Source organism: Telopea speciosissima, chromosome 1 (assembly GCF_018873765.1).
Source record: "Telopea speciosissima isolate NSW1024214 ecotype Mountain lineage chromosome 1, Tspe_v1, whole genome shotgun sequence".
NCBI lineage: Eukaryota > Viridiplantae > Streptophyta > Magnoliopsida > Proteales > Proteaceae > Telopea > Telopea speciosissima.
Genome location: NC_057916.1, coordinates 78,918,985 through 78,933,410, shown reverse-complemented (window position 1 = coordinate 78,933,410; position 14,426 = coordinate 78,918,985). Strand labels below are relative to the sequence as shown.

The 14,426-nt window shown below is 37.5% G+C and overlaps 1 protein-coding gene across 1 annotated transcript; it reads right to left on the bottom strand.

Moving 5' to 3' along the window:
* Positions 1 to 9,345: 9,345 nt before the first annotated feature.
* LOC122655189 (ethylene-responsive transcription factor ERF025-like) lies at positions 9,346 to 9,960 on the bottom strand. Its single transcript, XM_043849407.1, has one exon. The coding sequence runs from the start codon at positions 9,958 to 9,960 to the stop codon at positions 9,346 to 9,348; it is 615 nt and encodes a 204-aa protein (XP_043705342.1).
* Positions 9,961 to 14,426: the final 4,466 nt, after the last annotated feature.

The following is a 14,426-nucleotide window of genomic DNA, read 5'->3' as shown; positions in this document are numbered from 1 at the left end:
ATATTTTATTTTATCTCAAATATATTCTTTCATTAAATTGATCTAAGACAATGTGCTAACGTGTAGTTTAGCTGTGCGTTTTGGTACAACGGTTTTCACACTAGCAACATTTAAACTACTGCATACACTAATATGCTCCATTTTTTTGGTAAATCTTTTAGGGGTGGGAAAAAATCTCTACTTGAGGGTGTCTCCTACACCATCTCATTAGGCACAGTGAGATGACACCTCTGCCCCTGAATAGATATCCAGGTGTGCTCACCCATTGGCCTAGACGCTTGTATAGAGATTACTGTGCGACCAAGTAGAGATCTCTTGCCCATCTTTTATATGTTTTCAATTAAAAACAACGAACAAGAAGAGCCCATAACAATTTTACCAAAAAAGAGAGAGAACCATTACAAAAATTCCAAGTTCTAACATAACTGAACATGACATGATCATTAGTATATTCAATGTTCCAGGGCAAGAAAGAGCTTAAAATGGATTTAATGTCACAAATGATATTTTTTTATTTAAAAGTCCAGTTTGAGATTTACGTTTTTGGGTTCCAATGAGATTTGGGGCATAATGGGCCACCATATAGTTTTGCTGTGTGGGCCTGTCTTAACCAACCCAGAATTTAACCCCTTCTTTCACTGGGCTTGTGGACTAGCATTTCTCTCTACCCCATTTAGCTTTCTTGATAGATAACTAGATATATGAGGAGATCGAGTCATGGTTCCAAAAATGGCAGTGCCAATACATTCTTAAAATGGATTTGTGTAGGCTCCCCTTTTGGTTGCAAGAGAAATTGAAGGTAAGGATAGGGAAAATTTTCAAACTTAAAAAGGAATTTGGGCAAACTTAAGTTAAGGGGGAAGGCTCCCCACGATGCCAGTGTATGTACTGTGTTGAGGAGAGGGTGGAGGGAAAATTTATATACAACACCAATGGGAGTGCAAAGAATGGTATCAATATTCATTCATTCATTCACATGGGACCCACATGGTCAAAGAATGAATGAGAGAGAGAGAGAGAGAGAATAATAAAAAAAAAAACCCAATCTAAGAGAGAAATAATATATTGCCATTTTTGACGATTCTTTTCCCATAAGTTAAAAGATGGATTAGCAGAAATTTCCTTGACAATAAGTATAAATCTCTTAAGTGATTAATCCAACACGAATATGATAGGGTTGTAATGCAAAGTTAACACATACTTAACAATTATACTTAAAAGTTTACTAAAAACAATTATATTTCAAAAAGTGTATCCAATGCACGAGACTCCATCCATTGCGGGGTTTTAAAGAAAGTCGTAATCTACCTCTTATATAGTACGAAACACCCCCCTTTACATTCTTAAATATTGTTTCTAAAATGCCAACCAGTGATCCCTCCTCACCCTTTTAATTAATTTTTCCTTTACATCTTTTTTTTTTTTTTTTTAAGTTGTGGAGTTCGTGGTTGTTGTTTTCATTTTGGACAGAAAGTATTGCTTTGATATAAATTAAAGGTGGTGGGTTATTTTCCATTATATTGAAAGAGACCTTATAAGAGACCTGAAAGGTTCATATTAGGGTTAAACAAATTTATATAACCCACTAGGCCACTATGTTCTTATTTTAGTACTATATCCAACACATTCTATTCTCTACCAAATTACTTTATTAATTAAATTTTGGGGCACTGTTCTCTGTGCCGCAGCACAGGCTGTGCCCAGGCACGTGGGGGTGGGTGCAATGATCACCCTGCCCCCCTGAGAGCGGCACAGAGAACATTCTCCCTCACATTTTTTTTTGGGGGGGGGGGGGGGTTTTCCCCTTTAGGGCCATCACTATGTCTAATGAAATATAACAAGTCACTATTTGTCACATGCCAATACAATGGTTAGTCCATATGATAAAAGACTAGACAAGCGTCTCATTAAGCATAATGTCAAAAAAAAAAAAAGGTCCTTCTATGATCACTATGCCTAGTGAAATATAATGCTTCACTATTTTCCATTTAATAATACATAAGTTAATTTATGTGATAGAGGGCATCACATACATCACAATGGTCTAGTTTTAGTCCACAATAAGCAATGAAAGTTGTTCAAATTCTGACTCAAAATTTTAGTAAATTTGCCAAAATGTCATCAAACGGCGATGAATATAAAATACAAAATAACGTCTTTTATAATTTAAGCTACTTTCTCTATTTATTTTAAACTGAAATTGTGCCAATGAGATGCTTCTCTTAATGAGATGACTTAAACTTTTCATCCCAAACAATAACTAATATGATCCAAAATTAATCAAAACACCAAGGTGAAAGGCAAGATTCAATCCCAAGACATAGATAACAAAATCCCATAAAATATGATCCATATCATTAAATGGATGTGACGTGATAAAAAAATAAAAATGAAAAGTTGCTTCTATGTTCATCAAAATTATTCTTTCATTCTCAATGAGAACTACTATCTCTAATGAACAATAAATTCAATCCGATGATTTTGGCTATTAGATCTGAAGATTATTTTTGAAGTGTTTCGTATATATGGGTTGGTTGTCACTAGTTGATCAAATTAGATCTTCGATATTATAGCAGCTTTCGTGTGAAACAATCATTAAATTTTGGAGGTAAGAACAGAATTAACCTTCTACCCAAAACCTATAAAGATAATTCTGGCTCATGATCGGGTTTGGTTAGCCTTTGATATATGGTTAGCATTGTTATATTTGTAGAACCACGGATGTGGTATCAGAGCCAGGGAAGTGTTATAGTAAAAACGTGAATATAGAACCAAGGAACCAGGGAATAGTCCCACATCACCTGGGATGTGCCATAGAATATAGATATATGTTGTGGTCTCCTTATTTGGTATGACGCGTTTTAAAACCATGTGGACCTCATCCTAAACTGGATTATATCGTGCCATATGTGGGGTTGGGTGTTTGACACTTCAATATTTTGTTGTTTTGTTAGGTTTCTATTTGCTCTTTTTGGATCTCTTCTTTTCCTTTATGTTCCATTTGGTTGCAAGGGGAATTAGAGAGAAGGGAAGTGAAAATTTCATACTTGAAAAAGAAATTTTTGTAATCATTACCCATGTGACAATATCACTAACTTCAAATAAATATTTCATATAAAATGTATCATTACTAAATATGACAAAAAATATAAGTAGTTTATACAATCACATAGGATAATGATTACAAAAGTTTCTTTTTGAGGTTTGAAAATTTTTCCTTCCCTTCCCTTTCATTCTCCTTGCAACCAAACGAAGGGTTAGGGATTTTTTATATAATATTACGTTAGCAGTTTTCTTTGCGGGAGTGTGGCCTATGCCAGTACTCCCATGTGTCTATCTCTCTCCTCCTTAAAACAAGGGGGCAGAGGTGTCTTTTCATATGGGAAAGAGAGAGATAGACTCATGGGAATAGGCCACACTCCCGAACAAAGAACTTTTTCCCATAATATTATTTATTCACAAACCAAAACCACTTGTAATGGAAATCATTAAACCATGCTCTATTATATATAATACACTCTAGTAGCTATGCTAGCAGTAGGGTTCATCACTGGACCCTCGGATCAATAGAAAATGAATGATGTTCATTAAGAAATCCGACAGAACATGAATGCTTGTCCCCTTCTTCTTCTTCTTCTACCTGCCTTTATTTCTCTTTTCCCTTTTTTGTTTTTTTTTTTTTTTTTTTTTTGGGGGAAGGAGGGGCGGGGGGGAGTGTATTTCTTCTTTATGCACACCAAGCAAAGCAATGGATGTTTAAAGCCATTCAATGAAGCTTCTCTGAAGCTTCTCTTTCTCTCTCAATTGGTATTATAAAAACCAGGAATGTAATTAGAGTTATAATGTTTTTGCTAGGTGGGTTTCTCACCTTTCCCATAATGCCCCATTATGGAAATTGGAAAGTTTCAAAAACCATAATCATTCTTAGGTTATCCTCTTTTCTTTTTTTTTTTTATAATAACTATCTTCACTAAGGGAAGCAGATCGAGAGTAGTTTTTAAAGAAACCCTAGCTCCCAGTCCCAGGTCGCCCACCGCAATGGTTGTATCTATTTTTTTTATGATAATATATTATAAATTATTCATTGTGTCTACTAATTAAAGAGTGAGCAAAACAAGAGAGAGAGAGAGAGAGAGAGAGAGAGAGAGGGGGTGGGTCTTAATTTGGCTTATTAATATATTAATGGATCTGTCGGTTTTCCCCGATTGTTTAAAATAATGTAAGCATATATATATATATATTACATTAATTAATTACTTTGGCAAAAGGTCTATGTACGGACTTGTCCCCCTCTCACAAGAAGGGCAGAAAAGACAAATCTTCCCTATTTGACACATCGTAATCCACACCTCCTCTTACGATCATACATGAAAGCCTTCTCAATTTACTTTACAAATCCGAAAATCCCCCATATTTGGCATATCTTATGACCGTGCATGAAAAAGTTCCCAATTTATTTTACCAAAAAAATATATTAAAAGAGGGTATGAGATCGTTATTTGGTCGATATAGGGGGTCAATGAGAAAACATGCAAAGCATCAATAATGATGGGATTTTTTATTTTCAAAGAAATAGGGTGGTAATTTCACGTGCTCCCATATCCGATACAGGTTCCACGCGACTAGACAAATTAAAAATATTGAGAGAAAAAACAAATATTTGTGAAAAGACTTGAAATACAAGAGTCAAGTCTCACCATTGGACATTGAAACCCTAGCTAGGGTAACTTGAACAAAATTAACCTGTCCCCCCAAGGCCCCAACACCCCCCTTCACCCCATAAGAAAATTCTAATGATAGTAAAAGAAGGATAACATAGTGGTCTTTAGAGATTTTTTCAAGTGATCTAATTGAAACTAAAGAATCTTCTTCACTAAAATATCTTGAGAATTGAAAATAATAGTATTTTAGGAGAGTTACCTCATTTTGAAAAGAAAGAAAAAAAAAAAAAATCTAACATTAACATTAGTGGTCGAAAGCCATGAAAGATGGTTTTTATCACATGGTAAAGTTGCCTTGAGCAGAAATTCATCAATATTTATGTTATTGCTAATCATTAACCAGGGATTAGATTGGGTTATTAAAAGGACAAAAATATAAAGTGGCTTTGGCAAAAATAATTTTATTATGAGAAAGTTGTAGAAACATCAATGGTCTATGTTTTTTTTACGTCAGAAAAGCCACGAAAGAAGGCTTTATTTTAGCACATGTTGAGTACCCTTAGGGCGAAATTTTCCACAAATTTACTCTTACTGAAGTGGCCAACATATGGACCCATTTTGGGCTGCCTATTAGAAATGCTATTGTATGTATCGATGTTTCTAGATGCTTCTAGATGCTTGACCATCAACTAGAGTTTGTTTGACAGACCAATAGAGGAAACAAGACACATTCAAACAAATGGGTTGATACCCATCATCATTTTTTGAGATGAATTGATCCTTGGGGGTTACAAGGGCCAATCCTTGGGAGTAGAGAGTAAAGAGAAAATAACGAAACAGGATACCAATAGGATGAAATACTAAACTACACTTGTTTTCTGTACTGATCAAAATTTTATACTTAATTATTTGGATCATTCACTCAGTGGCTCAGTGCAATTTTTGAAATTATAGCTAATTTGAAATCCATAATCGAACTATTTATTAAACATTTTCATGGTTTAGATTTAAACGGATCGGTTCAGTTTTGGTTTGGTTTTGACACCCTTAGGTCCATTGCTCTTGCAGCGAAACACTGTGAAGGTGTTCCACTATTTGAGATTTTCGCTATATCCAACTACATCTAACTTGGAAATTTTCGCACTGATTCCGGGAAGCTAACCCGGTGGCTGACTACCTTGCCAAGTGTGCTCCCAAAAGTGGCTCTTATTCCCCTGTTTTGTCGGTTTTCCCTTCAGTGGTTAATGCTCTCTTGCTTGAGGATGTTCTAGGGAGATCAAGATGTAGATTTCAGTAGGGTGGGGTTCTCTCCTCTCCTTTGGAGTGTAGGATTCCTTGCTAGTCCCTTTTGTTCTTGTATCTGTCTGGACATGCCTGGACGTCAAATACTGTTTTTTTTTTTTCTTTTCTAATATATTCCTTGTTCATCTTTAACAAAAAAAAAAAAAAAAAAGCTACATCTAACTCTACTGTATTTTTGTTTATGTTAATGCCTTGACATGATCTCTAACTTTTAAAATGCCTCTTAGAGACTTTCTTTTTTGGTAGAAAATGCCTCTTAGAGACTAATTCTGAAATTTGATACAGTGATTACTTACTGCTTCAGTACAATGATTTGGCAGAATTTCAATTAGATAGCTTTTGGCAATATAAAAATTTGAAGATGATGAAGGAGAGACTGTAATGAGTGCTCTTTGGCAATTATTTCATAAACCATTCAACTTGATGGGGTCAGAGCATCCCATAAAAAATTTTCAATGCTCACCTTTGTTTTTTGGGGTCCATTTTTAACAACATTTCTTTTTGACATAATGCTTGTCACCTTGAAACTATTTTTAAAACACAAAAAAAAAAAAAAAAAAAAAAAAAAAGGAAAGGGAAAGGTTGACCTTCAACCATAGTAACTTAAAACAAAAAGGCAAAAAAAATTGTCTCGTACTATATATTTAAAATGACTTAGAATTTGAATGGAATGATAAGAAATACAATCAAACATTTTGAAAATAACAAAAAAAATTGAAAATGGAATTAAATTGTGGAACCAACTAATGTTTTATTAATTAAATTGGAAAAAGGCTGGGCATATTGCTGGACTGCCCAACAATGTGTTTGCTTCTCTCCCCCCTTGTGAATGACACCCATGCCCAACCCTTGCCAACTAAATATTAATATTTAATATGTAAGTTATAATTTTTTATAAGACTACATTAATTTTTTAGATATAACAATTATGCTTTTTAAAGTGTGATTTTTCTTTTAAAAAAAAAAAGGGCAAAATGCATTTAAACCTTCTAGTGTTTTTTACCCTTTTTTTTTTTTTTTATGTATGATCGGGATCAATTCAGAAAACGACAAAAAAAAAAACAATGTTTAAAATGCATTGTAACCAACCATGCATACATCACCTTTATTTGTCTTCAAAGTTAATTCATGCCTCTTGATTTCTACCATGTGGCGAATTATTTAAGGCCACCCAAATTTCTCTGAAAAGTAATATTAGCCTCTTCTATTCAAGTATTAGATTTGAGCCTAAACATATATGATCTAGCATTTGTTGTATTAAAAGCAATGAAAAATGTGTTATGCGCCTAATGAGGCTCACTCTAGTGTATAAGTGTTAGATTGGGTCAGCCTAGTATGGGATAGGTTAAAGGATTTGATTTAATGTGTTCCATCAACTTTGGAGCTTTTGGTGATCGGTCAAATACCTAACATTTGGTATCAGAGCCAGACACCACATCACGGGTTCGAGTCACAGAAAGGGCTACCTATAGTAGAGTGAACGCCGTCAAGAAAGGGTTACTTGTCACCAGGCAAAAACTCTGGAGCAAAGTGGAGCCACTTCGAAAGGGCTATCTACCGCCAGAGTGAAAGCTACCTATTGTGAGAGCCACCAAGGATGATGGCTGCGGAAGCGTGGCGGTCTATTATATGACTAATGAGACCCACTCTAGTGTATGAGCGCTAGATTGAGCCAACCTAGTATGGGATAGGTTAAAAGGCTTGATTTAACGTGTTCCATCAGCTTTGGAGTTTTTGGTGTATTGATCAAGTACCTAACAAAATGATTGAAAAATTTTGGACTGGTAAGAAAATATGAGAAATGTGCAACATATGGTGGGTCATGCTACTAAATTCTGGCTCTAAGTATGAAATGTACAACATTTGGTGTCTCCGATGAGATTCTTCGTATTGGAATTATAGAGTTAATAAGTTTTTCATCGGTTTATTCAAGTCCTTGGTGCTTTTATATATTTGATGAGTTCTCTTTACTTAATGTCTTAAGATTTTGGATTGAATCCTTCAAAATGATTTAAGAGCACATGGTTTCTTAGTTCTTTCTATTATTTAAGTCCTCTGCGTTAATATACTTAAAGATCTCACTCCACTTAATGCACTAAGGCTTTAAGTTAGACCTTCCAACGCTTTCAATTGCTTAGATTGATCCACTTGGATGCCACATAACAGAAATTAATGAAGGGCTTCACATTACTTTTTTTTCATCTTTTGTATCCCTTGTGCTTTCTAATTAAAAGACCATTAAATCCTTTTGGCTTACCAAAGAAGGAAGCAAATTTACCTTGGTCTAATTAACGTTGAAGTAAAACACCATTCATATTCTCTGCAACTCTTTAAGCTCTATAATGAAAATCTAAAATGAAAAAAAAAAAAAAAAAAAAAAAAAAAAAAATAAATAAATACAAGTTGGTACTTAGAGGTGTTCATGGTGATCATAACTTGTTGAAGTGTCTCTTCTCTAAAAACTATATTTATTCCTGAAATCATTAGTGCATTGGAAGATAATGCCATGGCTGTGGAACCTACTCAGGCTCAAAAGTTCAAAACCAGGAGGACATAACACAAGAAGACAAGATATATATATTATTAAAGAAACAAGTGAATTGCGTAAAACCCTAAATCCTATTGTAAAGTCTAGACTCTAGAGAGTTCCATTTTGGAATGTTTGAAACTTTCCCATTACGGTCTTAGCTTTTATTATTTTTATTATTATTATTATTATTATTATTATTTTTTGTAATATTTTTACTTTATTGCAAAGAGGAAAACACACACTATACAAAGAGGAGCAAATACAAGACAAGTGAGCGCCCTAGGGGGTCGGGGGAACGAGTCTGGATCCTCTACTTCCGCCTGCCCCTACTTTCATGTGCGTCCTACACACAATGGGATGCGCAAAGACCACCTTACCCCTGCCCAAGCACCTTGCCCGAGCGGGGTTAAGGCGGTCTTTACTCACCTCGTTGTGTGTAGGACGCCGCACATGGAAGTAGGGGCAGGCGGAAGTAGAGGATGTCGATTCGGGGGGGAACACAGCTATAACTCCCTTACACGGACAATCCCATGAAAGCTTTGCTTTGCTCTATAAGAAATTACGAACAAGAAGAAAGGAATACTATAGAGACAACTCCATTGGCTGCTAAATATACACTACAAGAGCATAACTAACCAGAATTCCGAAGAAGTTGAAAAAAAAAAACATCAAATTTTTTTTGGAAGAGAGCGGGCTTTGGTGCAATGGTAAAGATTGCTTCATTTTGATCAAGTGTTGACGGGTTTGAATCTAAAAACAATCTCTCTGTAAAAGTAGGGGTAAAGCTGCGTACATTATGATCCTCTTCAGACCTTGCAGTGACAGAAACCTCGTGCATTGAGTATGCATGCCCTAATAGTAATTCCAGAGAGTATCTAAATCTAAACATCCATTGGAGTCGTCATCAAAATACGGCGAGTTAATTCTTGGTGGGCTCATCAGCATTCCCTCAGCCATGTTGTCAATCAAGTTGGGCATGTCAAACAGTGCCTCTTCATCCATGAATTCTTCTTCTTCTTCTTCTTCTCCAGGTGATAGTAAAGGTGTAGGAGTTGTTACAGTGCGATGGAGGAGAACCTCTGAGGCGTTCTTGCTTCTTATTACTGGGCTTTCGAAGGTAACGGGCTTCGGCATCCTAGCAGCGGCAGCAGCTATGGCTGCAATACGTATATCGGAGGTTGAAGCAGAGGCAGGAATAGCGTAGAAAGGTACGCAGTCAGGGAAGTTGAGAATGGCATCGGCACCCTTAAGAGCGAGGACAGCGACATCATAGGCAGCAGCGGCCATTTCGGGAGTAGGGAAAGTGCCGAGCCATATGCGGGTACTCTTACGTGGCTCACAGATTTCTGATACCCACTTTCCGCTACGGCTTCGGATTCCTCTGTAGATTGGGTGCTTACCTGTGGAGGAGTGTTGTGTGGTGGATGATCCACGAAGGGAGGAAGAAGAAGAAGAAGAGAAGGTCATGGTCATCAGCTATATATGGTGGTGGTTGTTGTGACTCACACGTGAGAATTGTGATGGGGGAAACAGGGGGAAGACCGTGAAACCTGTCAATTGACTCAATTGCAATTGGGTCTACCACTCCTAAGCCTAGGCCTACTCTAAGGAGGGGCAGGCTTTGAGGTAGTGAAGGACTAGGTTGGTGGTGGTGGTGGAAGTGGTGGTGATGAGGAGGAGCTCAGGGGAGTGGTGGTGGTGGTTGATCTCCTGGGAGGGTAGACCGACCATGTAGGATGGATGATTAGTAATGAGGGTAGAACAGGGAGATCGAGTGCAAAGGATAAGGGAATTAAGGAGCTGAGAAGGGGAAGGTACACTGAGCATGGTGTCGGGTATGATGTAATTCTAAGGAGGAGAAACGATTGAAAAGGTGAAAGTGTGGCCAATTGCGGACTGCATTGTCTGGGTTTTGAGGCTTTGGGCGAAGAAGAAGAAGAAGAAGAAGACAGGAAGGGAGGGAGAGGGGTATGGTCAAGTATCCAAACCTTTTACTAAGCTCTCTCAATATGTATATATATATCACAGAAACGGAGATCCCACAGAAACAGTTTTGTTACCCTAAAAAATTGTTAAGTATGCTTTAAAGTGTCACGTGACACAAAAGCCATGTCACAATTATCGTCATGTTCCCTTTAATATATATATTTTTTTCTTATGCTTAGTTATTCATTATTTGTCATATGAGAGAACATTAGGCCGGCAAACATCTCATTGGAACAATTTCAACTTAAAATGAGTAGCGAAAGTAGCTAAAATTGCATAAAATGCTATTTTTTTTATTCTATATTTATCTCCATTTGATGGTAACTTTGATTTATAATTTGAACAACTTTTCTTGTTTACTTTGGACTAGAATTATATGCCGGTCCTCTATCACAATGACTAATCCATGTACCATCAAATGGCAACTAGTGAAATGTTATATTTTCATTAGGCATGGTGACGCCTAGACGTACCACTAATAATAATAAGGGAGGGGAATCGTTGCCAGGCTATGTTATACGGTGTCGGTAAACATAGATGGCTCAAATTTATCTTGTGATTTTCGAAAATATAACCTTCCATTGTTATACGGTGTCGGTAACTGTAGCCTGATTCAATGCATACATATTGCACTCATGATTGATTTTGGCTTCAAAATTTGAATACAATCCCTCTATTTGATTAGACTTGGAAGGGATGTTTTCTATATGTACGTAAGGGTAAGAGTCCCTTAATTAATTTTTTAAGATAGTCAATTTTGAATTTGGACACAATGGCAAGGTTGCACTGGGTACGCCCTTTGTAGTCAATTTCGCCTAGCTTAGTTCAACAATGAGGATTAGCATACAATTTGAATAGTTACCATTAGTGCTGCAATAAGTTCGGGTTGGGCTGGGTCTTTAAAACCCAAGCCCAACCCTGACCCGCCCTTAGGGTCAGGTTAGGCGGCCATCGATTGACCCTGACCATGGGGGGGAAGGGAGATGCATGGGTTGGCCAAGCTAGGAAGAAGAAAAAAGAACAAAGAAGTTACTATAAAAAAAAAAAAGAACAAAGAACACGAGGAAGAAAAAGAAAAGAAAAAAGAACAAGAAGATAGAACAAGAAGAATAAGAAGAAGATATGGTCAAGTCGGGTTGGGCCAGGCCGGGTCGGGCTCAGCCAGAGGCCTCAACTCTGACTTGGCCAGGCCTTGACTCAGAACTGAAAATTTCCAACCCTGACCCATCCTCAAGGCTAGGTATCTCAACCCATGCCCTGTTCGGGCTCAAGGTAGGCTAGAGCAAACTTGCACCCCTAGACTTATTATAATTCAAACTTTGATCCAGTGGTCAATCGAAAAATTATCTCCTCCAATTCTCTATCCGGCCTAGTTCCCCAATGCCTCTAATAAGGGGGGACTGGATCTCACCCAGGCAAAGTCTTCGAACAGGGGTAGGGCGGTCATTGCAGCCCCCCCCCCCCCCCCTTGTTAGAGGAACTAGGGAACTAGACCGGACAGGGACCTTGAGGGGATAAAGATCTGGTGAGTAAACCCACATGCATGAATAGTTGCACCAGTTCGTGGAATATTCTTTTGGATAGAAGAATCAGATCTTTCTTCTTTTGGAGATTCTTCAAAAGCTTGCCCCCTTATGTGGGGTTGGTGATCCAAAGCAAGTCTGGTGACTCTTCTTTGACTTTGGTGGATAGGGCCATATGTGTCCAACTCTCAGCTTCCCATTATAAAGTGGAAATGTTCCAAAATGACTTGGTTGGACATACAAGGAAAATGGATTCCCAGAGAAAAAGAAAATTAAGGATGTTTAGTTTCGCTAAACAGAAATTAGGGGGAGTGAAGCAATTTAATCCTGTTTGTTTGGATAAAACTTAGCTAACATTTAGGTGGTAGCTATACATTCCATTCAAATCTGAATTCTGTGAGTGTGGATTATTAAGTAACAATACAAACACTCATGGTGTCGGTGGCTGTGGGCTGTGGCACTCATCTTCTTTGTCTCCCCTGAATTTTAATAAGATACGCTTTGCATGTCTCTCGATCTCTGGTACCTTTTTAATGATATCTTATTGAACTTCGAGGCTTTGAAATATACATGGAGGGAGGGTGGGACTTCAAAAGTTTTATTAGTTCACCTTATTAATTAGCTTGAATTTTACCCAAAGGTTCGGACCTTGGTGCAACGGTTAAGATTGTTTCATTATGATCTAGTGTTCGCAGGTTTGAGTTAGAAAACATTTTTTCTATGAAAAATAAAGGTAAGATTGGGTACATTATGATCCTCCGTAGACCCTGTAACTTCGGGCAATGGATACATCTTTTTTTCTATTTTTACTTAGAGACGGAAATTGATAGAGAGGGTTGAGGATCCTATTTCCCATTGTTTTCTTGAAAGCCAAATATTTGCTACATTAAATACAAGAGGACTAGCTTTGTTTTTTAGTGCAAATCCGCTTTGCAAAAATTTTTACTAAAAGGGATGAACTCTGCTAGAAATGCGATGTCTCAAAACCTCAACCGGGGAAGCTTAAGGCCAATTTACTAACCCATGAGAATAGGAATCTTTTTTTTTTTTGTAAAAAAAAATAACCCTCTCCAATTCCCTAAAATTGTGCAGTGCGATCCGGAATAGAGATGTTGACACGAGGCAGCTCGGACATCCATTAGTGCTGAGCTCGATCAAGGAAAGAAAAAAAAAAAAAACAGAAGTCAATGAGCTCGAACCGTTGAATGTCCAAGCTGCCAGATATAAACATCTCCACCCCGAACTTTCGCACTACGCAGTTTAGAGAATTGGAGAGGATTAAAATCCATGAGAATGAGAGTTAAAACCTCTACAAAACTACCGAAATTCACAAAACTCAAAACTTGTACTTACTGACCTTATGTCACTGATTACCATAGATCAATCGATGGATCACTAGATTTCTCTCTAATTTAATGGACAAGAGCTTAGGAGTCAAAGTGGATACATACCATTCTAACTCTGACAAGGAGAGCCATCTTCAATCCCAACTTGATTACTTGGACCTCAATGACAATAACTAAGGATGAGAAGATGTGATCTACTGCAATCCAACCCAATTTAGCTTGGTCATTTAGACAGAAACAAGTGCTCATAGGTTCGAGTCTAGAAATAACAGTCTCTCTGTGAAAACAGAGGTAAGGCTGCGTACATTATGACCCTCCCCAGACCCCGCAGTGATAGAAGCCTCGTGTACAGGGTACGCCCCTTATTTAAACAGAAACAATAGAAACCCATCATTGTGGGTTTACTTAGAGAATTTGCATCCGAAGAACAGAGAAAGGCTGGCAACTAATAGGGGATCTGGCAGTACATCCGTCAGGCACAATAATCCTATGGACTGACGACTAGGAGTGTCAAAAAACCCGACCAGTCCGAACCCACCCTAACTTGCCCTGAGCCCGAACAGGACCAGGCCGAGCCTGTGTTTAATATAGGGGCCGGGGGTAGGGGAGATGAGACTAATCACTTCATCTACACTTCTACTATTTACAATATTCATTCCTAGCTACAAGAGGACTAGTAGGAGCAATATAGTTCATATGTGGATGTGTAAGAACCCAACTCCCATAGAAATGATGGAAAGTGGGATGGGTTTATTCTTATTGGTGCCCATTATCTTGCATCTCTCTCCCTTCAAAGTCAAGTTGAAAAAAGAGCCCTAAAAAGAAAAAGGTGTCATGGTTAAACGAAATCTGCTAAAAAGTGGTTCTATGCCATTTTCCCAAGGATAAGTTTTTCTTTTTATATGTATTAATTAAAGTATATAGCTTTAGGGTCTGCCTGACTATGTGATGAAGGAGTGAACAAGTTTGCAAACATCCAAGCAAAGTAACGCGGTTGTATTAAAGGTGAAGTAAAGTTCATATTTGTGCCATTAAAAAAAAGGCACCCTTTCCCTTTCCTTTCTCCCCCTCCTCCTCC

Bases quoted from the DNA above. Each gene is read 5' to 3' on its own strand.
- LOC122655189 (XM_043849407.1), bottom strand. From the start codon at position 9,960: ATGACCTTCTCTTCTTCTTCTTCTTCCTCCCTTCGTGGATCATCCACC.